This window comes from Muntiacus reevesi, chromosome 4, assembly GCF_963930625.1.
Source record: "Muntiacus reevesi chromosome 4, mMunRee1.1, whole genome shotgun sequence".
Lineage (NCBI taxonomy): Eukaryota > Metazoa > Chordata > Mammalia > Artiodactyla > Cervidae > Muntiacus > Muntiacus reevesi.
In genome coordinates, this window is record NC_089252.1 from 165293541 (window position 1) to 165317147 (window position 23607).

The following is a 23607-nucleotide window of genomic DNA, read 5'->3' on the forward strand; positions in this document are numbered from 1 at the left end:
GGGCAAAAACTTACAGGACGACTCAGACCTTGCCCCAGGGTAGCTTATTGCCCAAAAACTGTGTTTTCAAGGAGAGGGCCCCCCACCCTTTGCTTTGGACTTACCCCTCTCTACATAGTCTGATGGGCTTCCCAGGTGGCGCTAGTGGTGTTAGTACAGGGGGCATAAGAGATGCAGGTTCCATCTTTGGGTCGGGAAGATCCCCTGAAGAAGGAAATGGCCACCCATCCAGTATTCTTGCCTGAAAAATCCCATGGACAGAGGAGCCTGGCAGGCTACATTCCATAGGGTCGCAAAGAGCCAGACACAACTGAAGTGACTTGCCGGGCACCCAGCCTGATATCTGGGCTCAGATCTCCACAATCAGAATCTTTAAAGGTGGGCCCTTGAATCTTAATTTTATGAGTTCTGCAAGTGATTCATAAAACATAAAGGCTTGAGAATGACTACGCATGTAGAAGAGACAGACAGGTGAGCCTAGACCGGAACACACAGGTAAATACTGTGTTGGTGAGTCTGAAAGTTGTTGTCTGCAGAGCGTCAGGGGAAAGAGAAAGGTGGCTGCTCTCAGATCTTCATCAGGGTGGCTCTGGCAGCGGGGGAGACAGTGTCCCCCTCAGCCTCTCTCCTTCACCAGCAGTCTGATACCGTCCACACACTCTTCAACCAGAGGAGGAGCCCCCGTCCCCAGGGGAAGGGTCCTGCGGAAAGTCACATCTCGGACCTCTGTTCGCACGCCGCCTTCCCAGAGATGCCGGCCTTACCCACGTCTGCCGAAAGGCTGGCCTGCCGCTCTCCTTACGCTGCCTGATTCGTCTTCTGTAATTTATTTGTGTCCAGCGCACCTTGTTGAGAAGTTGTGAGGACCTCTGTCGCTTTTGTTAACAGCGGCTGGCACATAGTAGGTGCTCAGTAGACATGGCACGGAGCATCCAGGAGGCCCAAGGGATCCGCCAGGACTCAGCTCTCTGCTGCCCTGAGAAACGGCAGGAGTTGTAGGGAGCCCATGGGCTTCCTCTCCGTTTCCTGGCAGATGGGCACGAGGCAGGAGCCACTTGGAGCTCTGCCCGCGTTCTCCAGACCTTCCCACGGAGGCCTTTGCCGATCACACCTCTCCTCTCCCACGGACTGTCTTCCTTGTGTCTGAGTCCGGGAGCCTCCGAGCGCATACTTTTGATGTGGGGCTTCCTGGAACATTAAGAAGGTCTTTGAGGAATTGAACAAGGCTCTTTGGCGTGGCGAGTGTGGTCCGATGGAGGAGGGCCCGTAGCGCCTCCAGGGAGGGAAGGTCGGGTCTCCAGAGCCCACTGGAATCTTTTGAAACCCTTGCGGTTGGAGAGGATGAGCATGCAGTGGGATGCCTTGCAGGCAGTCCAGCGTTGCTGAGGGGGTTTTCACAAAACGTTCTGCGGCGCAGGTTAATGTATAAGACATGAGCTGTAAGTGGAAAGTTGGCAGAGTCCTTTGGAAATTGGCTAAAGGGCAGGGAACAAAGGGTAGAAGTAAAAAAAAAAAAAAAAAAAACCCTAAAAGGATGTTAATTGAGGAGTGCCTCAGGGAATAGGACTGAGGCTAGCTTTTGATTATTTACATAAAAATTGCTTGGAGAATGGTATTGAGAGGGATTTTCATGTTGGGTAAGGAAACTGCCTTAGAGAGTTGTGTGGAAATGTGAATAGGGGAATTAGGGAAGGATTCAATTTCCTCACGGAACTGAAAAGGAACATTTTCTAACATGTTTCTATTTATCAACCCACACCCATTCTGTTGGCCAGATTTCTACTTGAGTAGCGGACAGGACGACAACTGCTTAAAACAACTCGAATCTCCACATTTTGGGGGCCCCAGAAAGTGCCTGAAGAAACTTTGGCACCCTACAGACAGGGCGGGTCCCGAAATGAAATGGATGTTACCTTCAGCCCTAGAAACCGCTCTTTTCTTTTCTTAAATGTTGTTCAGTTGCTCAGTCATGTCTGAGTATTTGTGACCCCATGGACTGCAGCATGCTAGGCTTCCCATAGTCCTTCACCAACTCCTGGAGCTTGCTCAAACCCATGTCCATTGACTCGGTGATGCCATCCAGCCATCTCATCCTCTGTCGCCCCCTTCTCCTCCTGCCCTCAATCTTTCCCAACATCAGGATCTTTTCCAATGAGTTGGCTCTTCGAATCAGGTAGTCATAGTATTAGAGCTTCAGCTTCAGCATCAGTCATTCCAGTGAATATTCAGGGTTGATTTCCTTTAGGGTTGACTGGTCTGATCTCTTTATAGTCCAAGGGACTCTCAAGAGTCTTCTCCAACACCCCAGTTCGAAAGCATCAATTTTTAGGCACTCAGCCTTCTTTAGGGTCCAACTGTCACATCCATACATGACTACATGACTTCTTAAATGTATTTAAGCTTAATTTTTCATCATTTTTCTCAGAAAGGATATGCTGAAAGTATCTCATAAGTTTCAGGCAGAAATGATGATTGGCAAGCTCTTTTTTTGAATTGGAGGATAATTACTTTACAATACTGTGTTGGTTTCTGCTGTGTGACAACATGAATTGGCTATATATCCACATTTACCCTCCCTCCTCCACTCCCCCACCATGAAACCTCTTTTAAAAGAAGCTGGAAGGCAGGCGGCATCTCATATTGAGCTACAAATATAAGACGCTACAAGCACATGACACCCACCTCTCCCTTCCTCCCTTTATAAGGAACGTTTTCGATCCTCTGGAGCTCAAATTATCACAGAAATTTCTTGTAGATATACCCCAATAAGAAGCTAGCAGTCTCACATAAGCAAAGTGATTGCATACCGGAGGTCACAACATGTGATACAGGGCTCGAAAGTGGGAGCTCAGAGTGCCCTTTGCTGTCCTCGCTGTAACCTCCCCTAAGGGATAGACTCCTAGATATCATGGAGCCCTCGGTTTCCCTGCTACCAACCAGTAGGACTTCTTGGCGGCCTTAGTATTCAGAGTGTGGTCCAGGGACCAGCAGCACCAGCCCCACACGGGAACAAATTAGAAGTGCACGCTCTCAGGCCCTGCCCCAGCGCTGAGTTAGAATCTGCGTTTCATTAGCATCTGGCTGATTGCTGTGCGCATTAACTTTCCAGAAGCACTGTTTCAAGACACCCAGGAACCACAGAAGATAAAGCAGAGGGAGTCTGCTTGCTGCTACAGAGGAAAAATCGAACCACATGGGTTCAGTGGCCTGAGGCTGAAATTCTGGCATTTGGGACTTTCCAGTTTGCTGTAAATTTAAGATCCCCGCTCCTGTTGTCTTTAATTTGGCCCCAGAAGGCACAGTGCCTTCTCCAGACTATAAACTTACCCCGAAGTGAACGTGCCTTTTGAAAGGAAGATGTTAAAAGCCAGTTCAGTCTTCCCTCGAGTGCTCTTTCCCGCACCCGCGCTCCTGAGCGAGGTTCGTGGCGTCCATACCATTAGCTAATTGTTGCTGTCTTGTCCCCCAGCCACAGAGGCTATTTTCCATTTGAGCTCATTTCTCCAAAAACTCTGGGGCAGCTGTGGGCGTTTTGTTGTTTTCTGCTGTTGGATGTAGGCTGTTCATTCTATAGCAGGGTGTCACTGGCCTGGCAAACCTTCCTGAAATACAGGAGGCTTGGCTTTTACAGATGCAGATGGGGAGATTCTGTAGGCCTCTCAGAATTGTATTGTCTCGAGGTCTGAGATGACAGGACGGTGACTCTATGATGGGACACGGGGACAGCTGCCTACACGCCATCCTCTGCCCCTCCCCTGGCCTGCAGCCGTCACATAGACTTGTTTTTAGAAAACAGGATAAGGCAATGAGGTTGAAGGACTTGGAAGACTGATGAAATTGACCTGTCTTTGTCCTCAGTTCATGAGGGGGTGGAGACAGGGCTGATTCTGTCACATTAGTAGGGCATAGCAATGACATCCCCAACCTCTTCTTCTGTGCACCCGCATAGGGTGAACATTAGCTCCAGTTAGGCTTCCTTGGTGGCTCAGACGGTAAAGCGTCTACCTGCAATGCAGGAGACCAGGGTTTGATCCCTGGGTCAGGAAGATCCCCTGGAGAAGGAAATGGTAACCCACTCTAGTATTCTTGCCTGGGAAATCCCATGGACAGAGGAGCCTGGTAGGCTACAGTCCATGGGGTCGCAAACAGTCGGACACGACTGATCAACTTCACTTCACTTCAACAGAAGGAAGGCTTGATTTTTATTAGCATTAGTTTTGCTAAGGTCACTTTGTTCTTTCCCAAGACTGAAGGGGGATGTTGAAATAGCCAAGTCACTTCAGGTACTAGAGATGAGGAAAGACTTCAAGTTTGCTAAGACATACACTTGGCATGTGTCCTTTGTAATTTAGGCTAGATTGAGGCCCTTCAGACCTGAGTGCGGCATGAGAACTCCATGCTTACATGAGACGAGTCTAGCTCCAGGGGTCTCAGAGAAGGCAAGCCAAAAGTATCAAGTGAGGACCTGAAATAAAGTGTGTCTCCTCAGTCCTAAACCAATACATTCGGAGCAGCTTCTGTGGAGCCTAGACTGGCCTTGTCTCCCTCACAGACTAAGAGCTCAGAGCAGGGAATTCTGCTGTTTATCTTTATACTTAGAGCATCCGGCACAGAGGAGACCCTTAGTCAATGTCTGTGGGATGGATGTGCGGAGAAAGGAAGGCAGCAAGCTTCCTGCTGCTCTGCTGGCTACCGCTGTGTCTATTATGTGTCATTGTTCCAGCCACATCTCAGGCATTACATTTTCAGTTAACTTCTTCCTTGGCAACTATTAATTTCTTGGGCTCACTCACAGTTGTGTTTGGCGCCCCATATGTCTATACAGCAAGTCTCCAAAGGAGGCTACCCCTGGCCACAAAGCATGTTGCATAGCCATGTGCGTTATGGTATACACTTAAAAACCACGGGGCTGGGCAAGAAAAGGGAAGGGAAATCAGAAGCCAGTTAGCTAAGGGGAATAATATGCTCCTAACTTCTGAAGCAGGGTATTCCTGTTCTTTTCAGGTAAGAGTCTACGATCTCTCCAAATACGAGCATGGAGCGGATGATGTGCTGATCTTGGCCACTGATGGACTCTGGGATGTTTTATCAAATGAAGAAGTGGCAGAAGCGATCACTCAGTTTCTCCCTAACTGTGATCCAGATGACCCTCACAGGTTTGTGCGTTTCCATGATTGGAGGGTTGTTAGTCGAGTGGCGTTTCATGATGTGAATAAAATAGATAATAATCGTGCAATTATCATCATTTATGATTCACCATTTATGAGCTGATATAGATGGTTTAGTAACTAAATTGCAAAAGGGACTACATTTCTTCTTTTTTTGTTGTTTGGGAGTAATCATTTTATTTTTAAATTTTTATTGGCATATAGTTGATTTATACTGTTTTGTTAGTTTCAGATGTACAGCAAAGTGAATCAGTTATACATATATAATACATATAGCCACTATTCTTTCAGAGTCTGTCCTCATATAGGTCATTACAGAGTATTGAGTAGAGTTCCCTGTGCTCTATAGCAGGTTCTTATTAGTTGTTTATTTCATATATAGTGTGTATGTATATATGTATATGTACATATGTATATATGTCAGTCCCAACCTCCCAATTTATGCCTCTCTCACCCCTACCCTGGTAAACATGTTTGTTTCTACATCCATCACTCTATTTTCGTTTCATAAATAAGTTCATTTGTACCTCCCCCCGCAACCTCAGACTCAGCATGTAAGCAATATCATATGATATTTGTCTTTCTCTGTCTGACTTATTTTAACTCAGTGTGCTGATCTCTGGGTCCATCCATATTGCTGCAGATGGCATTATTTTGTTATTTTCTTATGGCTAATAGTCATATGTATAGTATGTACGTACCACATCCTCTTTATCCATTCCACTGTTGATGGACATTTGGGTTTCTTCCATGTCCTATCTATTGTAAACAGTCCTGCAATGAACACTGGGTTGCATATGCCTTCTGGAATTATGGTATTCCCTGGGTAAGTGTCCAGTGACCGCATTGCTGAACCAGATGGTAGTTTTATTTTTAGTCTTTTAAGGAGCCTCCATACTGTTCTCCATAGTGGCTGTATCATTTTATATTCCCACCAACAGTGCAGGAGAGCCCCCTTTTCTCCACCCCTTTCTGGCATTTATTGTTTGTAGGTTTTTTAATGATGGCCATTCTGATGGGTATAAGGAGATACCTCAATGTGGTTTTGATTTACGTTTCTCTAATAATCAGTGATGTTGAGCATCTTTTCCTATGATTTTTGGCTAGATTTCTTCCTTTCCTTTTTTTGGCTATGCTGCTTGGCTCATGGGATCTCAGTTCTCTGACCGGGCCTTAGAAGTGAAAGCCTGGAATCATAACCGCTAGGTGATCAGGGAACTCCCTACTTTCACAGCCAGATAAAAATCCTCCTTAAGTTAAACCAAGACACAAGTGGTAAAGCATACTCTTTGTGAGATATTTCAGCAGTATATCTTCCTCACAGTCTTCCTTCATAGTCTGAAAATGGGAATAACCCAATTTGTGATCCTCCTAGTAAGAAGGATAGCAGATGTTCCCAGTATTGATTTCCATTTGTTGGAGAACAGTTTCTTTCTGGAAACATTGGGAAAGGAGAGAAACCTTAAAGTAAGGATTCTCAATAACATTATGGCAGTGTTAATATTCTAAAGAACCCTAGGTGACTCAGAAATAAAAAGAAATCCCCTCTAGAGAACGACGTCTTTCACTTAGAACACAAGGAAATAAGTCACCATGAGTAAAAACCAGCAGAAACAACAGACAGCAGAGTTGGAGCTATAAATACTTCATTATTTGGTTTATCAGCCAAAATATATAAATAAATACTTTAACATGTTTCATAAGTGTTTGTAAAAGCATTGAAAACATGGATAAGGACAAGAGACTATAAAATGACTGCACAGATTTTTTAAATAAGAAAATGGAAGTTCTGGGGATGAAAAATATAAAAATATGAACTAAAAACTCGATGGGTTAAACAGACTGGAGGTGGTTGAAGAGCATGCTGATGAGCAGAAAAACTGATCTGAACAATCCAGAATATGGCTCAGAGAGACAAAGAGAGGGGAAGTATGAAATTAGACAAAAAAATAAAAAGAAATTAGACTAGGAGGCTGACCTGAAGATGCTGTAAACACAAATGCCAAAGGCAATACTATAGAAAATGGAAAGGAAGAAACCAAGTTCCAATCCAGAAATGGTGAATGATACTAAACCTAAGACGCAGAAAGCCCAACAGATCTCAAGCAGAAGAAATAAAGCGAAAATTTTAAGTAGATATTCCACAGTGAAACTGAAGAACTGAAAAAATCTACGAAAGGCAGTCAGGAAGAAAGATGAAACAGATACATCGGAATAGCATTTACACTGATAGCGTACCTTTCAAAAACAACACTGAAGTCAAGACGTTGGAGTTGTATCTTCAGCTGGCTAAGAAAAGAAGATCCAGTTTTTTGAAATTTGTATATATAGTAAAAATATCAAAAAAGAGGATGAAGTAAAAGCCTTTTGAGGCGAAAAAAACACTGAGAAATTTTACTGCCACCCAGCCTCCTCTGAAGAAATTCTAAAGAATCTCCTCAGATAGGAAAAGGAAACGACCCCAGATGGAAGACGGAGACCTAAAATAGATTATTAAGCTATTAAATAAATAGGTGGGTATACTTAAGCATACATTAACTATATAAAACAGCAATATGAATGTCTGATGTGTGGTTAAGAAAATATGATATACTGAATAAAAATTGCATAATGAATTGGCCAGTGCGTATAGTAATCAGCTAAAGTATGTTATGGTTCTACTTGAAAAGAGAGTATAAGTGTTTAACTTTAGACTTTAAATGTGTTTAGTAGTAAGAAAATGATTAGAAGAACAGAAAGTATAATTTTCAAACTAGTCAAGGGAAAGAAAGCCCACATTGAATTAAAAGCCAAACTTCTAAACAACTTACGAATCACTGTTACACCTTTTGTCTTTTGGGATTTCCTGGAAGTGTGAATTTTGCAGTTACTTGTTCATATGTAAATATTTTACTTTCAGAAATAAAGTTTTAAATTGCTCTTGTTTTATATAGTATTGAAAGAAAATTAACTCCTTTATTAAAAAGTTTATCTGTTGAAAAACTTACAAATCAAAAAATTATAATAAAATTAGAAATTACTGGGGTTTGAATAATAAGAATACTACGTATTAAGACTTCAAAGGCTGAATTTCGAGCTTCTGTCCCCTTAATTTAAGGAGCTACACATAGGTGAAAAAGTCTAGACATCCTTGACCTGCCAGAAATGACTATACTCCTTCCGTATCATAAAATCACTTTCCCAACCTTCCCAGCCTCCCAGTTCCCCAGATCACAAGAGCTCTGCCCATAAGCTCCAGACTCCTGATCTCAGAAAAAGAGGTCCCTAACCATAGAGAAGGGTAGTGTTTCTCAGAGGAAGACCTAGACGGTCAATCTGTCCTCCTGGGCTAGTTCTGCCCACGCACTTACACAAACACGTACAGAAGGGCTCTGGTAACTTCAGGGTTCTAAGGAACCACAGGAATGCTGCCGTCCACTTGGGGACTGTGTGTCCTTTTCCTGGGTACAGGCGACTAGTAAACAACTGTCCTAATTAAAAAACTTAGTTTTGGGATCCTTATTTCAACTACAGCATCTAGATTAAGAATGAAAAAGCAAAATAAACCCATGAGAAGTAATGGAAGGAGAAATTAAAGATAACAGAAGAACAAATATACAATAAAAAAAACTATAAAGCCAAAATTTGTTTCTTTAAAACAACTAAACATTAGGGAAATGCAAATCAAACCACAGTGACATACGACTTCACATCCATTAGGCTGGCTATTTAAAAACAAAGAGAAAATAACAAGCGTTAGTGAGAATGTGGAGAAATGGAAACTTTCTGTGCGATACTGGTGAGATTGTAAAACGGTACAGCTTCTGTGGAGAACAGTATGGAGATGCCTCAAAAAATTAAACATACAGTTACATCCACCAATCCCACCTCTGGGTATATACCCCTAAAACACAAAAGCAGGGAGTCAAGCAGATGCTTGTACACCCTTGTTCATAGCAGCATTATTCGCAGTAACTAAAAGGTGGAAGCCACTCAAGTGTCCATGGACAAATGAATGAGATAAACAAATTGTGGTTATATAATACAATGGACTATTCATCAGTCTTAAAGAGGAATGAAATTGTCACACGTGTTACAGAATGGGTGGACATTATGCTCAGTGAAATAAGGCAGTCACAGGCGGACAAATATTGTATGACTGCACTTACATAGGCACCTAGAGACAGATACGTGTCAGATGTCTCGGATACATGGAGACAGAAAGTAAAATGGCTGTTGCTGATTGCCAGGGGTTAAAGGGGTGGGGATGGGGAGCTGGTGTTCCACAGTTACAGCGTTTCGTTTGAGAACAGGAAAAAGTTCTGGAGATAAATGGTGGTGGTGCAAAATGTGGATGTACTTAATGCCACAGAACTATACACTTTAAAGTGGTAAAAATGTTAATTCTTATGTATATTTTACCACAAAACAATTTCTCAAAAAAAAAAAGGCAAAAAACCCCCCCAAAACTCTAACAGGGACTTCCCTTGTGGTTCAGCAGTGAAGACTGTGCTTCCAGTTCAGGGGGCGTGGGTTTGATCCCGTCAGGGAACTGAGATCCCACATGCTGCATGGTGTGGCAAAAGAAAGAAAAAAACCAACAAAGCAGATAAATTTCCCATAAAACTAATAAAAAATGAGGGGCGCTGGCAAATAAATAATAATACAAAACAGTAATAATTCAGATGTGTGCGTGTGTGCTCGGTCATTTAGCTGTGTCCGACTCTTTTGCAACCCCATGGACTGTGGCCCACCAGGCTCCTCTGTCCACAGGATTTCCCAGGCAAGAAGACTAGAGTGGGTTGCCATTTCCTTCTCTAGGGGATCTTTCCAACCCGGGGATGGAACCTGAGTTTCCTGCATCGGCAGGTGGATTCTTTACCACTGAGCCCCCTGGGAAGCCCTAACTCAGATGAAGTAGCAATATAAGAAGAAATGGCTACCCACTCCAGTACTCTTGCCTGGGAAATCCCATGGATGGAGGAGCCTGGTGGGCTACACCCCTTGGGGTCACAAATAGTCAGACACAACTGAGCGACTGACACACAGTCAATGAACCTAACGTATTCTTTAACAGGATCACTGCAAAAATATTATTTTTCCCACATTTGATCTTTCAGTTCAGTTCAGTCGCTCAGTCGTGTCCAACTCTTTGCAACCTCATGAATCGCAGCACACCAGGCCTCCCTGTCCATCACCAACTCCCGGAGTTTATTCAAACTCATGCCCATCGAGTCGGTGATGCCATCCAGCCATCTCATCCTCTGTCATCCCCTTCTCCTCTCCTTCTCCTCCTGCCCTCAATCTTTCCCAGCATCAGGGTCTTTTCCAATGAGTCAACTCTTCGCATGAGGTGGCCAAAGTACTGGAGTTTCAGCTTCAGCATCAGTTCTTCCAATGAACACTCAGAACTGATCTCCTTTAGGATGTACTGGTTGGATCTCCTTGCAGTCCAAGGGACTCTCAAGAGTCTTCTCCAACACCACAGTTCAAAAGCATCAATTCTTTGGCACTCAACTTTCTTCACAGTCCAACTCTCACATCCATACATGATCACTGGTAAAACCACAACCTTGACCAGACAGACCTTTGTTGGAAAAGTAATGTCTCTGCTTTTTAATATGCTATCTAGGTTGGTCATCACTTTCCTTCCAAGGAGTAAGCGTCTTTTAATTTCATGGCTGCAATCACCATCTGCAGTGATTTTGGAGCCCAAAAAAATAAAGTCTGACACTGTTTCCACTGTCTCCCCATCTATTTCCCATGAGGTGATGGGACCAGATGCCGTGATCTTAGTTTTCTGAATGTTAAGCTTTAAGCCAACTTTTTCACTCTCCTCTTTCACTTTCATCAAGAGGCTTTTTAGTTCCTCTTCACTCTCTGCCATAAGGGTGGTGTCATCTGCATTTCTGAGGTTATTGATATTTCCCCAGCAATCTTTATTCCAGCTTGTGCTTCCTCCAGCCCAGCGTTTCTCATGATGTACTCTGCATGTAAGTTAAATAAGCAGGGTGACAATATGCAGCCTTGACAAATTCCTTTTCCTATTTGAAACCAGTCTGTTGTTCCATGTCCAGTTCTAACTGTTGCTTCCTGACCTGCATACAGGTTTCTCAAGAGGCAGTGAACAAAATTGTAACCAAAATTACAACCAAAATTCATAGAACTTCACAACCTGATTCTAAGATATATATGGCAGAACAAAATGCCAAGAGTGTTTGTGACATTTCTGTATGGGTCTTACTTTTCTAGATATCATTACAAAGTCAGAATAATTAAGGTGGTGCAAAAAAACTAAAATTGGATCCTTCCCTCACACCATACGTTAAAATCAAGTCCAGGCAAATTAAGACTTAACTGAAAGGAAAAATAAGTCAACTTTTAGGAAATAGAATAGGAGACTATCTTTATGATCTTTAGGGTGTGCAGTGTGAACGTACTTAATGCCACAGAACTATACACTTTAAAGTGGTAAAAATGTTAATTTTTATGTTATGCATATTTTATCACAAAACATAATTTCTCAAAACAAAACAAAATCCCAAAACTTTTAACAGGGGCTTCCCTTGTGGTTCAGCAGTGAAGACTGCACTTCCAGTGCAGGGGGTGTGGGTTTGATCCCGTCAGGAAACTGAGATCCCACATGCCGCGTGGTGTGGCAAAAGAAAAAAGAAGAAAACTAACAACGTAGACAAATTTCCCATAAAACTGATTTAAAAAAATGAGGGTGGCCGGCAAGTAAATAATCTTACTAATAGAAAACAGTAATAATTCGGATGTTTGCATGTATGCTCATAGTTGTAGTAGAGAAGGATTTCTTAAACAAGATAGCACAAACAAGGTAAGATTGATATCCTTGACTACATTAAAATTACCAACTTTTGTTCTTCAAAAGGCAACATGAAAGGAATAAAATGACAAGGCAGGAACTGGGAGAAGATCCTTGCAACTTGTATAACCAAAGAGAGATTCATACCCATAAAATATGATGAACTCTCACAGATCAATAAGGACAACACAAATAACCCAATAAAACTGAGCAAGAACTAGTCATCACACAGAAGAAAATTAATGGCCAATAACTATATGAAAAACACCTCAACAGAGGAGTAGAAATAATTAAAAACATGGAGAACAAATGCAGATGGATTTGTGAATTTGTACATAGACTCTGAAACAGCTGGGCATCTCTCTATTCTGTAAACCAGAAGCTCCGCTCCTAAGTCTGTCCCCTGGAGCAGTGGTTCTGAAAGTGTAGTCTTTGGGCCACATGGCATCAACATCATCTGAGAACTTGTTAGAAATACAAAATTTCAGGCTCAAACCCAGATCTATCAAATAAAACTCCAGTGGTAGGACCCAGGTATCTGTATTTCAACAAACAACCCAGGTTTTTTGTTTTTTGTTTTCTTTTGGTGCTGGTATAATTCAATTCATACAAAAAGCTATCCATACAGTTTTTTCTATGAGAGAAATTGGAAGCAGCCTGCATGGCCAACCAGAGGATAGATGGACAAAGAACAGAGTAATTCACAGCCCCCAGATGTGAATGAACCAAAGCTGTGATCTTTTAACAGGGAAGAATCTCAAAGACACAATGTTGAATTTACACCTATTATGATTCTGTTTGCATAAAGTAGAAAATAAGTCACTTAGGGATGCAGATATTAAAATTACAGAGAGCATTAACACAAAATTCAGTTAATGGTTACCTTGGGAAGAGAAGTGGCAGAGGGAGATACGCGCTTGAGGAAGGTCCACAGAGGGCTTCTGAGGGATTTACTGATAATGTTTGTTTCTCTAGCTACACGGCAGGTACATGACTGCTCCTGGTATTTGTAAACTCTTCATTTGCTATATACATTTGTCTGTACGCCAGCTGTGAGAGGTAGCATAGTCCAATGGTTGATAGTATGAATCTAGTCACTTAATCTTGGGTTAAATCCTGGTTCTGCCTCTTCTAGACTTTGTGACCTTGGGGAAGTTTCTTAACCTCTCCTTGTCTCAGATTCTTCATCTGTAAAATGGAAGTTCCAGTCGTCCTAATCTAAAGCTTGCATGTCTGCTAAGTCACTTCAGTCGTGTCCAACTCTTTGCGACCCCATGGACTGTAGCCCTCCAGGCTCCTCTGTCCGTGGGATTCTCCAGGCAAGAATACTGGAGTGGGTTGCCATTTCCTCCTCCGGGGGACCTTCCTGACCCAGGGATCGAACCCAAGTCTCTTACATCTCCTGCATTGGCAAGCGGGTTCTTTACCACTAGCGCCAGCTGGGAGGCCCTGACCTAATGGTTGTATTAATATATAAAGCGAATTGCCTGGTATATAATAAGCACTATTTGTTGTTGTTATTCTATATTTGTTGCTATTTTTATGTGTTTCATATATTTCACAACAACAACAACAACAAAAAACTCCTTCAGGAAAAAAATGAAAGCTAGACATTCTCTCTCTTTCTAAGAGTTGTTTGGTATAATTTTTCCCAGGTGGAAAGGAATTGATAGTACAGGAAGTAAGATTATTTTATTTGAATTTGAATACATTTTTTTTCCTGTTGAGCTTTTAATCTGTACCCTACTTGTTAGCTGCATTCTCCTGTTGATTTTTCCCTACTGTAATTATTTTTGTGAAGCTTTGCAAAGCCATCTGATAGGTATGAGTCCAAAGGCACCCAGTATTTTTTAAGATCCTTCCAAGCTGGCTTGGTTTTGAGTGCCAGCTCCTGTCTCCATGGCAACAAATCTGCCCTCCAGGGAGTGGTACCTTGGGCGGTGCTGCCCCTGGGCAGGTGCAGGCCAGGTCAGAGCCGGTTCGTGGCCTCACGAGCTCTGTTCCCTCCAGAGCAGGGCTTACACAGATCCCTGTGGAACAAAAGGGCAGGAAAGAAAAAGCCTGTGAACTTGCCTTTCAGGGAAAACGGCAAACCAACACCTACGAAAGAATTCTGTATCGGAGGAATGGGTGAAAGAAAAAGTGATAAAATGAGCACAGTTTTATTGCTAAGAGATGGAATGCCTGGCTGGAGGTCAGAAAAATTCTGGTTGGTTTTTGAAATCTTAAAACCACGAGACCTTATGGGGGAGGGTATCTTCTTTGCCAAATAATTCCCATTCAGATTCATTCGACTGGAAAATATTGAAGACCTATTTTGTAAGCCATGGCCTGCTAGACACTGGGGAGGAATTTGTGAAGAAAACAGATCCCTTGGAGTTTAAAGTCTAGAGGTTACAAAAGCATAAGGAAGTTACAATATGGATGATTAGAGGGGCAGCGCAAGGAGTAGGCAGGAAAGCTTCCCCTAGGAGGGATGTCTGGACTCACATGTGAGGGGCCACGGAGAACGTGCCAGGCAGTGCGGCTGGGGTGACATGGGGAGGGGGGGCAGGCTGGTGTTCAGTGGACCCAGCAGCCGGCGGGGTAGTGTCTGTGTGAGAGGTGGCCGGTGCAGGTCATGTCAGACCGCAAGCACTCACGAGGTAAATGAGTGTGAAGATTACGGGAAAGAAGACGGTCTGTGATGACGAAATATCTGTGTAACTTGTTCATTCTAGTCCATAATCAGAAAACATTCTGGTCAATCTGATGGCGAAAATGCGACGTGTGGGTTGTGGCCCTCCCCCGCCACGCTCCTTGGTAATGTAAGCCATATGGGGGAATCGTACAGTCTCATCTCAAGCTCACGACTCAGGCATTGCGTAGGGTGATGTTGGTCTTTCTTGTGTGGGGTGTACTTGCATGTGACCGTGCGCTTTGGAAGGAGGGCGCCGTGTTCCCCTGGAGGCTTCGGGTGTCTCACTGGGAGGCCCGTGGAGAGCTTGGCCCCAGAAGCCACAGTGGTGGGTTTCCTGGTGGTGCCCTCCTGGCTGGGACCTGTTCCATCTTTTCATGCAGAATAGGAATAGGACTGGAAGTGGTCCTGGTAAGTTTTAGCCTAAGGAAGCTCACCAGGCCGGCCAATCTTTTCATAGAAAACGAGATAGGGAATTGCACCCCCCGGGTGGGCCGCCTGAGGGAGGAAGGGCATCAGAGCAACAGCACCGCAATATTCCCTCATTTGACCTTCTGAATGGGCCTGTTTCATTCTGAGCTTGGCTGTGTTTGCCCAGTTTATCTAGAAATTCAGCGGGTCAGAAGGAGGCAGGGCGTTAGCCCTGTGACAGGAAGGGCTTTTAGGTCTTGCCACTTGATGATACAGCTTTTGTCTGTGTTATATGTAGGTTTTTTCTTTCTCTTCTGTTTGTGACAGCCATTCTTGACAAACTGCCAGCATTGTTTTCCTCTGATGACATCCTTTACAATAAAAAATTCTAAATAGCATCTCTCCTTCTAGGGTGCATGGTGAGGAAAAAAGGTAATTAAGAGAAAGATACGTTTGCAAAGTTCTAACCCTGGCACTATCTTCTCTGGCAGAGGTGGGGTAAAAATGAGCTGTATGACCTTCCTGACCCCAGTGTATCTTATGAAGTCCTTTGGCTGTTTTGAACTATCTTGACAAAGGAATCAGAAAATTAAAAGAAGGCTTTGTGAACGAGCCAGAATATGAGTGCCGTGGCTCTTTTTCTTTTTACTGGGTTATGCCCTGAAGTGAAGCAGAGCTGGCGTTTCTGTGCATCATTTGTGGAGTTATGGAATGAACTGTTGATAAGAAATATACCCAGTCCACAGCCTCAGGTGGGGTGGCTGGAATTCATGGAGACTGGCTACACAACCTGTCCCTGTCTATAGTAATTCTGCTAAGATTCTCATATGAGGCCTAAACATCCTGCAAACTTTGGAAAGGGTGCTCTGAGAAAGGCCCAGAAGGGATTTTCTGAAGCAAAATATCCCTCTGTAAGGCTGGGGGTACAGTGGTGGGTCTCCTGGAAAGAATATTCAAAATGGAGGCAAGTATGTAAATCACGCAAAGAAGATGCTTAGTAATCTGCTAAAAAGGAATACAAATTGTCAAAATTGCTAAAGGAGAAAGGTGTGGGCAAAGCTGAGTGGACTTAGGGCCAAAGAACAGTTAACCACACATGAAAACATGGCATGGATTCACATTCCAAATGCCCAGGTAAGACCTGGCAAGGGATTTTTTTGTTTTTTTTTTTTTTTTTGCCCAGGGTTGCAAAGTGTCGGACACGACTGAGGGACTTCACTTTTCATTTCCCAAAATCTTTTTGTGGAAACCTCATCATGACTTGGATCTAATGACCCTCAGCCCCCCTGCCATGACATTCAAGGGGCTTATTAAGGGGTACTAACTCTGTAAATACCAACATACTGTAAATTCCATACAACATCCTCCTAATGAGAGAAGTCGCCTTCTTGATGGTCACACCTTAAGTGGTCTTCATCTCCATGCTCTCCTCAGCTCAGTAAACTGTGTGCCTTGATGAGGAAGAGATTAATCCGTGGAAAGTTAAAACACCCACCAGCACTGACAGCAGAATATTAGTGCAGGTACGACATGCCTTGATCATGTGAAACCTACTTTGGCAAAAGACAAAGGTCCTTCTGATGAAATCTTTCTGTGACTTGCCTAGTGGTAGAGTGGATAAGAATCCGCCTGCCAATGCAGGGGACGTGGGTTTGATCCCAGGTGCAGGAAGATCCCACATGACACAGAGCGACTAAGCCTGTGATGCCACAACTCCGCCACAAAGAAGCCACCACGATGAGCAGCCCGCACACCGCAACTGGAAAGCAGCCCCGCGCTGCAACTGGGGAAAGTCTGTGTGCAGCCGTGATGACCCAGCGCAGCCAGAAATAAACAGTGTTTTCAAAAACAGAAAAACTATGCCCCAAATGTGAAAAGGGTTCCCCTTCATCCGCTCCATCCCCGGCCCCACCCTCATAGCAGTTACAGGTTTTAAGAACAAATTGGTGAGTGTTTGATCGCCTGCTGAAGACTAGAGAAAATCTGCGTTTTTGCCTCGTTCTCAGTGTCGAGCATATTCCAGTCTGGGAATGTGGATGTCAGCCCACCGTTCTGCCCTTGACAGCCTCTGAACCGCCCACTGCCGGGCCCGTCTCTCCTTCCTCGGTGCTGTTGATGTGGCCACTGATGCAGAACTGCGTGGACACTTAGTTGGAACATCAGGTCATTTTAAAGGGCTTGCCAGAGACAATGGAGAAGAAAATGGTCTGCTATGCCCCCTCCTACTAATATGTTGCTACATGGAGTTTGAACTAAAATAAACACACACCACCTTGAGAAAACCAGGAAGCCGGTGCCAGGGGCAGAGAAGTGGGTGAGGCCTGGCGGGTGTTCGCACCCTCTCTGGCAGGGGTGGTGAGCGCTCCCCCGTCCACGGCCTTGGACCTGCTGTTGTTCCCACATCTTAGGGTGCTCTGCCCCTAAGATGCAGCCCCCGTGCAGCGGGCAGGGGACAGAAGCTGGTGTGAGCACCTTCGGGGGGTTCAGAGCCAGGCAGGGGCACCCATGGCTTGGCTCCCAGCAGTAAGCCTGAGATGGGCCTCCTCCCAGGGCCAGTTGCCCGGTTCTGAGCACAACCACGAGCCCCTCCAGGTCACCCCCCACCTACCCGGTCACCATAGATCCCTGCCAACTAATGTTCCCAAGCTTGGGAGGGCTTTTCCACCTCTTCAGTCTCAGGGGCCTTCTCCTCCTATTCCCATCCCACCTGGTTCCTGCCGGGCCACAGTAGATGGGAGGCTGCCTTTTATATGCAAATATTCAGAACCCATTAATTCCCCGGTTCCTGCCACCTACCCTCCCTCTTATAAGACCATGTCTGTACCATCCAAACAGCAAAGAGAAGTTCCTCCCAAGAAGTGTTGGCTTTAAGGCAGGGTTACAGCCCGAGGCCTGACATGGACTTCCTTTTGACACTGCGCTGCTGATTCAGATGTGGTCTTGTGGGAACAGACTCTGCAAAAGGTGCAGAACTCTTGGTGGGGAGAGGTATTTTGTGTCTCATGAGGGAAATGGTTTAGGAACGATCTTGTTTATCTCCGCAGGACCTTTGAGGCCTGCGCTAGCATTATTCCAGATGCGCAAGTCAAAAAGAGGGGCTCTGAGAAGAGGATTTACCATCAGCTTCCCCCTTCAGTGCCCCCCACCCCGCCCACTTTAGCGTCAGCAGTTATGAAAAGAGCCTCTGGCCTGCAGCGGTCCTTCAGCTCCTCTTGCTTCTTGGCTTTTTCCCCTCCCCAACACCCCTGCCCCCCAATGCCCCGGCAGCCATCTCTTTCAGTAGAACCCAGCAGATCACACGGAAAGCGTCGGCCAGAGAAGAGAAACGCTCTCCAAGTACACACCTTGTCTCCTTGGGAGACGCTTCGTCAGGAGGGCCGAGTGCTCCAGCTCCTCCCGCCTGCTTCCCCGCCGCGCTCTGACCTTCGAGTGAGACCCGAGGTCCTGGCCCTGCCCCACACCCAGCTCCCGGGTCACAGGCTCGGTGGCCCCCTCCGGTGCCGGCGGAGGTGTGCGGACCCCTCCTCCCTTCTGCGGTCTTCAGCTGCACCGTGTCCTCCTCTGCAGCCCTCCTGTATACTGCGCTGATGTTTCGTGTTTTGACTTCAGGTTTTCTCCTCTGGCTCCCTTCACCCCTCATCTGTGATGAGCAGGTGCTCAGCCTCAGAAGCAGACTCAGGAGAGCCCTCCTGTCTTCCTGCCCTGTGACGCCTGCTCCCCCTTTGTCACCAAACCCGGCAGCCCGTGGCAGGTAGAGACTGCAGGAGCACGAAATCGGGGAGAGGAAAAGCGGCCCTTCCCTGCAGAGAAAATGTTTCTTCTCCCCCGAGCACCAGCCTTGAGGTAAAGCAACCTTACAAGTGAGCTCATGCCTGGGGCAAGATGGTGCTTGAAGGATGCTGGTGACCTCTGAAGTGACCCCTGACCGGGCTGAGATTGCAGCTGGGGCACAAAACCTTTTCCTAACAACTCGGTGCCTGGGATTGTGTTGAGTTGATCAGCTTAAGAGGAAAGATCCCCGCAGGTGGCTTCATTTCTTCCTAAACACCATTTGTGACTTTCAGTGCTGCGTCTCCTCTGCATGAAGGAACCCCACTCTCGAGGGCAGCTGCAGTGACCAGTTATTGCCAATGGCATCTGATCAGCGTGCCCTTCGATTGCCCTCGCAGATGGCCCTTTTACAGGGGGGGATGCTGCATTCACTAGGCAGGCCTGGCAAAGAGAAGTCGGGTGGAGGACGCTGGGCTCCTGGCCACAGTGTTGGAATAAATGGTCCAAGGTGCTCTCCCTAAGCTTCCCGCTCAAATGGAAAAACAGCCTTCCTGCGGCACGTGGATGACGGCAAGAACCTGGTGAAGCTGAGGTTCTGTGGGGAGGTGCTAGGCAGGTGTGAGATTAAGTCTCACACCTCTCCTGGGGCCTGGGGACCCTAAGCCAAGAAATTCACCTAAAATGTGTTCTAGAACTAAAATGTGTTCTAGAACTGGAGGAACCCATAGTGTGCCCCAGTAAAGGCACGTTTTAAAATCACTGTAGATCACCTAGGGCACGCAGTAGACAACCCTACTGAAGAGAAGCCTCTATCTTACCTTTAAACGTCGCATGAGAAGGGATAACTAGAAAGGATAACAGAGCCTTCCCTCTATCCCCCCCACCCAGAGAAACCCTAATAGAGCAGGTGGAGAGAAACTTTAAACGTTTACAAACAGAGCCATAAGGTAAAGAAGAGGTGGGTTTGGAAAAGAACCAAACGGAAATTTGTAATGGTGAAAAACAGGTAACTGAAATAAAGGAACTCAGTGAGTAGACTGAATAGCAAGCTGCTAAAGTATGAATTAGTGAATTTATTATTTTTTTTCATTTATTTTTATTAGTTGGAGGCTAATTACTTGACAATATTGTAGTGGTTTTTGCCATACATTGACATGAATCAGCCATGGGTTTACTTGTATTCCCCATCCCGATCCCCCCTCCCTGAATTAGTGAATTTAAAGATGTTACCGGACTTCCTGGTGGTTCAGCAGGTGATGCAAATTTCTGTATGTGTGAATGAATGATGGCAAAAATAAATTTAAAATAGCAGTTCTTATAATAAGTAGGCTTAATTTGATCTTAGTAAAGGTGAGATTTTAATGAGCTATCTACCAATAATGAAGTACAACTAAAATAATACAAAATTTAGAAGTCCTACAGTGCCTTGTGGATTTTCTCATTGATGAGTATCAGGGTTAGAAGGTAGCATAAAAAATGAGTATGATTTCTTGCCTAAGAGATTGGAGACAGCATTACAACTGAGGATGGCACGTGGGGAAGTGCCGCCTTGGCAGTGAACCTGAGTTAACATTTATTGACTCCTCCCGAAGAGCCTCTTCTGGGATCTCCCAAGGGCTGTGCCACATGTCGTGGAAGCCCAGATATAACAGGAGAACTTGGGAGTATGCAGTGGTGTAGGAGTCCCCTGCCAATCTACCCTTGCCCCTACCCCAGAAAAAAAGAATTCACGAAGAAAAGGCATGAGGTCTGAAGGACAAAGAAAATGGTCACAAGTGTAGTACCTGTGCTGAAGAAAGGTCAAGAGAAATGAGTTTGGAGGAGAATTTTAGGAGGCCAGATTGGGAGGGTACTGGACATACTGGTTAAGAGATGAAGGAAGAAAAGGGGAAGAAATTGAGGAAGGAAAAATGGATTTCTCTACCAAGACTTCACCTAAGGGAAGACAGAATGAATGATAAAGAGAAATGCAGGCTCAAAGGAAGTTTTCTTAGCATGGGCAGTGAGCAGCTTGGAGAATAAAACTTTAACTTTCTAGAGTCTTTAATAAATAACGTCTCTAATGAAACTTTAATTTTCTAGAACCTTTACCCCGGATTCCTGGGTAACCATCTTTTCTAGGTGACCTAGTGCTGCTTTTTAAAATACCAAAAGCTAATTTTGACCCTTCTTCCAATACCCCAAATCTCCAGCAATAGCAGCATCAGGATAGTCTCCTGCCTTTAGCTACAGATGGTACTCTTATGTGGCTTCAATGAAACAGAGTGGGCACTGTTTTGATTTTAGCTTTTTATTGAGGTGTAGATGATTTACGATATTGCATTAGTTTTAGTTTTAGTTTTACAGCAAAGTGATTCAGTTATACATATATCTACTTTCTTAGATTCCTTTATATATACATATATGTTTTAAATACATATATATTTTTTCAGACTCTATTCCATTATAGGTTGTTCTAAGATATTAATATATATATAGTTCCTTGTTTATCTATTTTATACAAAGTAGTGGGTATCTGTTAATCCCCACTTCTGATTTATCCCCTCACCCCTTTTCCCTTTAGTAAGTTTGTTTTCTATGTCTGTGAGTCTGTTTTATAGATAGATTCACTTATAATTTTAGATTCTACATGTAAGTCATTTAATATTTTTCTTTCTCTATCTGACTTCACTTAGAATGCTATTCCCTATGTTCATCCATGTTGCCACAAAGGCAATATTTTACTCTTTGCTATGGTAGTCTATTGTATATATCAATATATATACATCTTCTTTATTCATTCATCTGTTGATGGGCACTTGGGTTATCTCCCTGTCTGGGCTATCGTAAGGAGTGCTGCTACAATCATTGGGATGCATGTGTCTTTTCAAACTAGAGTTTTCCTTTCTGCATATATATATGCCCAGGAGTGGGACTGCTGGATCATATGGCGGCCCTCTTATTTTTTTGTGGAACTGTTCTCCATAGTGACTACACCAGTCTGCTTTCTCACAAGCACAACGTAGGAGGATTCCCCCTTTTCCACACCCTCTCCAGCATTTATTATCTGTAGACTTTTTGATGGTGGCCAACTTTCTAAACTTGAAAGGCTAAGGTCTAGACCCTGGGCCATCTCCAGGATAATAAACACCACCTGATATTGCTGGTAGCCTTTCCCTGTGAGGTTGTATTCAGACATACAATTTAATATAAAACCAAGAACAACCTGGGGTGAGCATCTGAGAGCGCCTCTGGACACAGTCTATGAGTGGCGGTATGTGGATGGGGGACATTTATTAGGCTCTTTAGCCAAAGGCCTCGTTGGAGTCCATTCTGTTTACTTTCTGATCACAGCAGGAAGAGGACCCTCAGAGAGGGCCTGCTGGTGGCATCTGCCCTCAGGCATAACTTAAGAGCCTTCTACCTCAAAACTAATCATTCTAACAATGAGTAGGAGAGGGCGTATCTCCCACTCACCTGCCACCCATTCTCTAGGAGGAGAGTCATTTATTTTGTATTAATATTTTTAAAAAATAGCCTCTCTCTGCCACCTGTAGTATGTGCCACACTTCTCTCCACTACCTGGACTGAGTACACTTGAATCTCAAAGGTTCTGTAGCCTGGAATCTTAACTATCCTCAGATCATCTGCTACAAGCTTTGTTCTTAAGTAATGTAATGATGGGACTAGATGCTGGTCTCTTTTAACATGAGTCAGGTTAATCCATAAGGGCTTTTAACAGAACAAATACAGGAGGCTTCTGGTGTTCCAAATTCTATAACTCAGTGTTCTGAAGGCCAGGCTGAGTGACATTTCAGCAGGGAAAGGCAATAGTAACATTAGGGTGGCCTGCTATTCAAGGTCCGCAGGCTGGCTTCCAAGAGACCTTCCTTACAGAGGGACGTTTATCTTCTTGGTGATGTACCCGAGTCTGGCTTTTGGTTTCTCAAGTTCAGAAACTGGTTTAACCAACATACAAATAACAGATTCATTGTCAGGGCTGGGCTCACCTTAACCAAGCTTTCATGACTGATCTGCAAACTTCCGAAATGCCAGGTGATGTTTATATGGAGAAATAGGACTGATGTTCTTCAAGTACAAATGTCAAGCTCATTCTTCTTCTGTCACCGTGCCTACACAGAGAGGCAGATCGTAGTTAGAAGGTTATACAGTGAACATGAAATCAGAATAAAGGTAAACTCTGCGCTCTATGGCAGAGGCTCTTTGGGCACATCCTCACTAAATGTGGCCCTACCAGTGGAACTAAATTTCTTTGCAGACTACTGGCTAAGACTCTATCTCAGTCGGTATTTGGACAAGACACCTGCCAGTGTTTTTTTCCTCTTTGTTTTAGGCCTTAAGGCTAATCCAGGCTACATACACCCAAATCACCTCCCACATCAGTCTTTCTCTAGATTTTAATACTTTTCATCCATTTATCGTAGGCATTATTCTTCTTTTAGTTTATGGTTAAATCTCAGTGAGCAATCTTATTTTCAAATTCTTGGGGATCCCGTGCTATACTTACAATGGTGAACAGAAGACTGTGGCATACTGATGAAGGTGGATGAGACAGATGGCCCACACCAAGGTTTCTCCGTCAGGTACCAGTAAAACCTTCCCACTTTTGCTAGGTTCCTTCTTACTTGTGTTAGCGTTATTTTTCTTTAAATCAACTCGCTTTTTAAAAACAAATTAAAAAGGAGACTGGCCTTACCAGAAATGGAAAATGACCATCCTTTGGCCTAAAAGCAATGTGGCTCTAAAAATAAACACACTGGAAACAAAACCTG

The 23607-nt window shown here is 44.3% G+C and overlaps 1 protein-coding gene across 1 annotated transcript in view; it reads left to right on the plus strand.

The window, feature by feature from the left end:
* PPM1H (protein phosphatase, Mg2+/Mn2+ dependent 1H) overlaps positions 1–23607 on the plus strand; it is a 291732-nt gene that overhangs the window by 262635 nt on the left and 5490 nt on the right. Inside the window, exon 9 of the mRNA XM_065934722.1 lies at positions 5005–5156. Within this exon, the coding sequence (XP_065790794.1) occupies positions 5005–5156 (152 nt within the window). The remainder of the gene's footprint in view (positions 1–5004; positions 5157–23607) is intronic.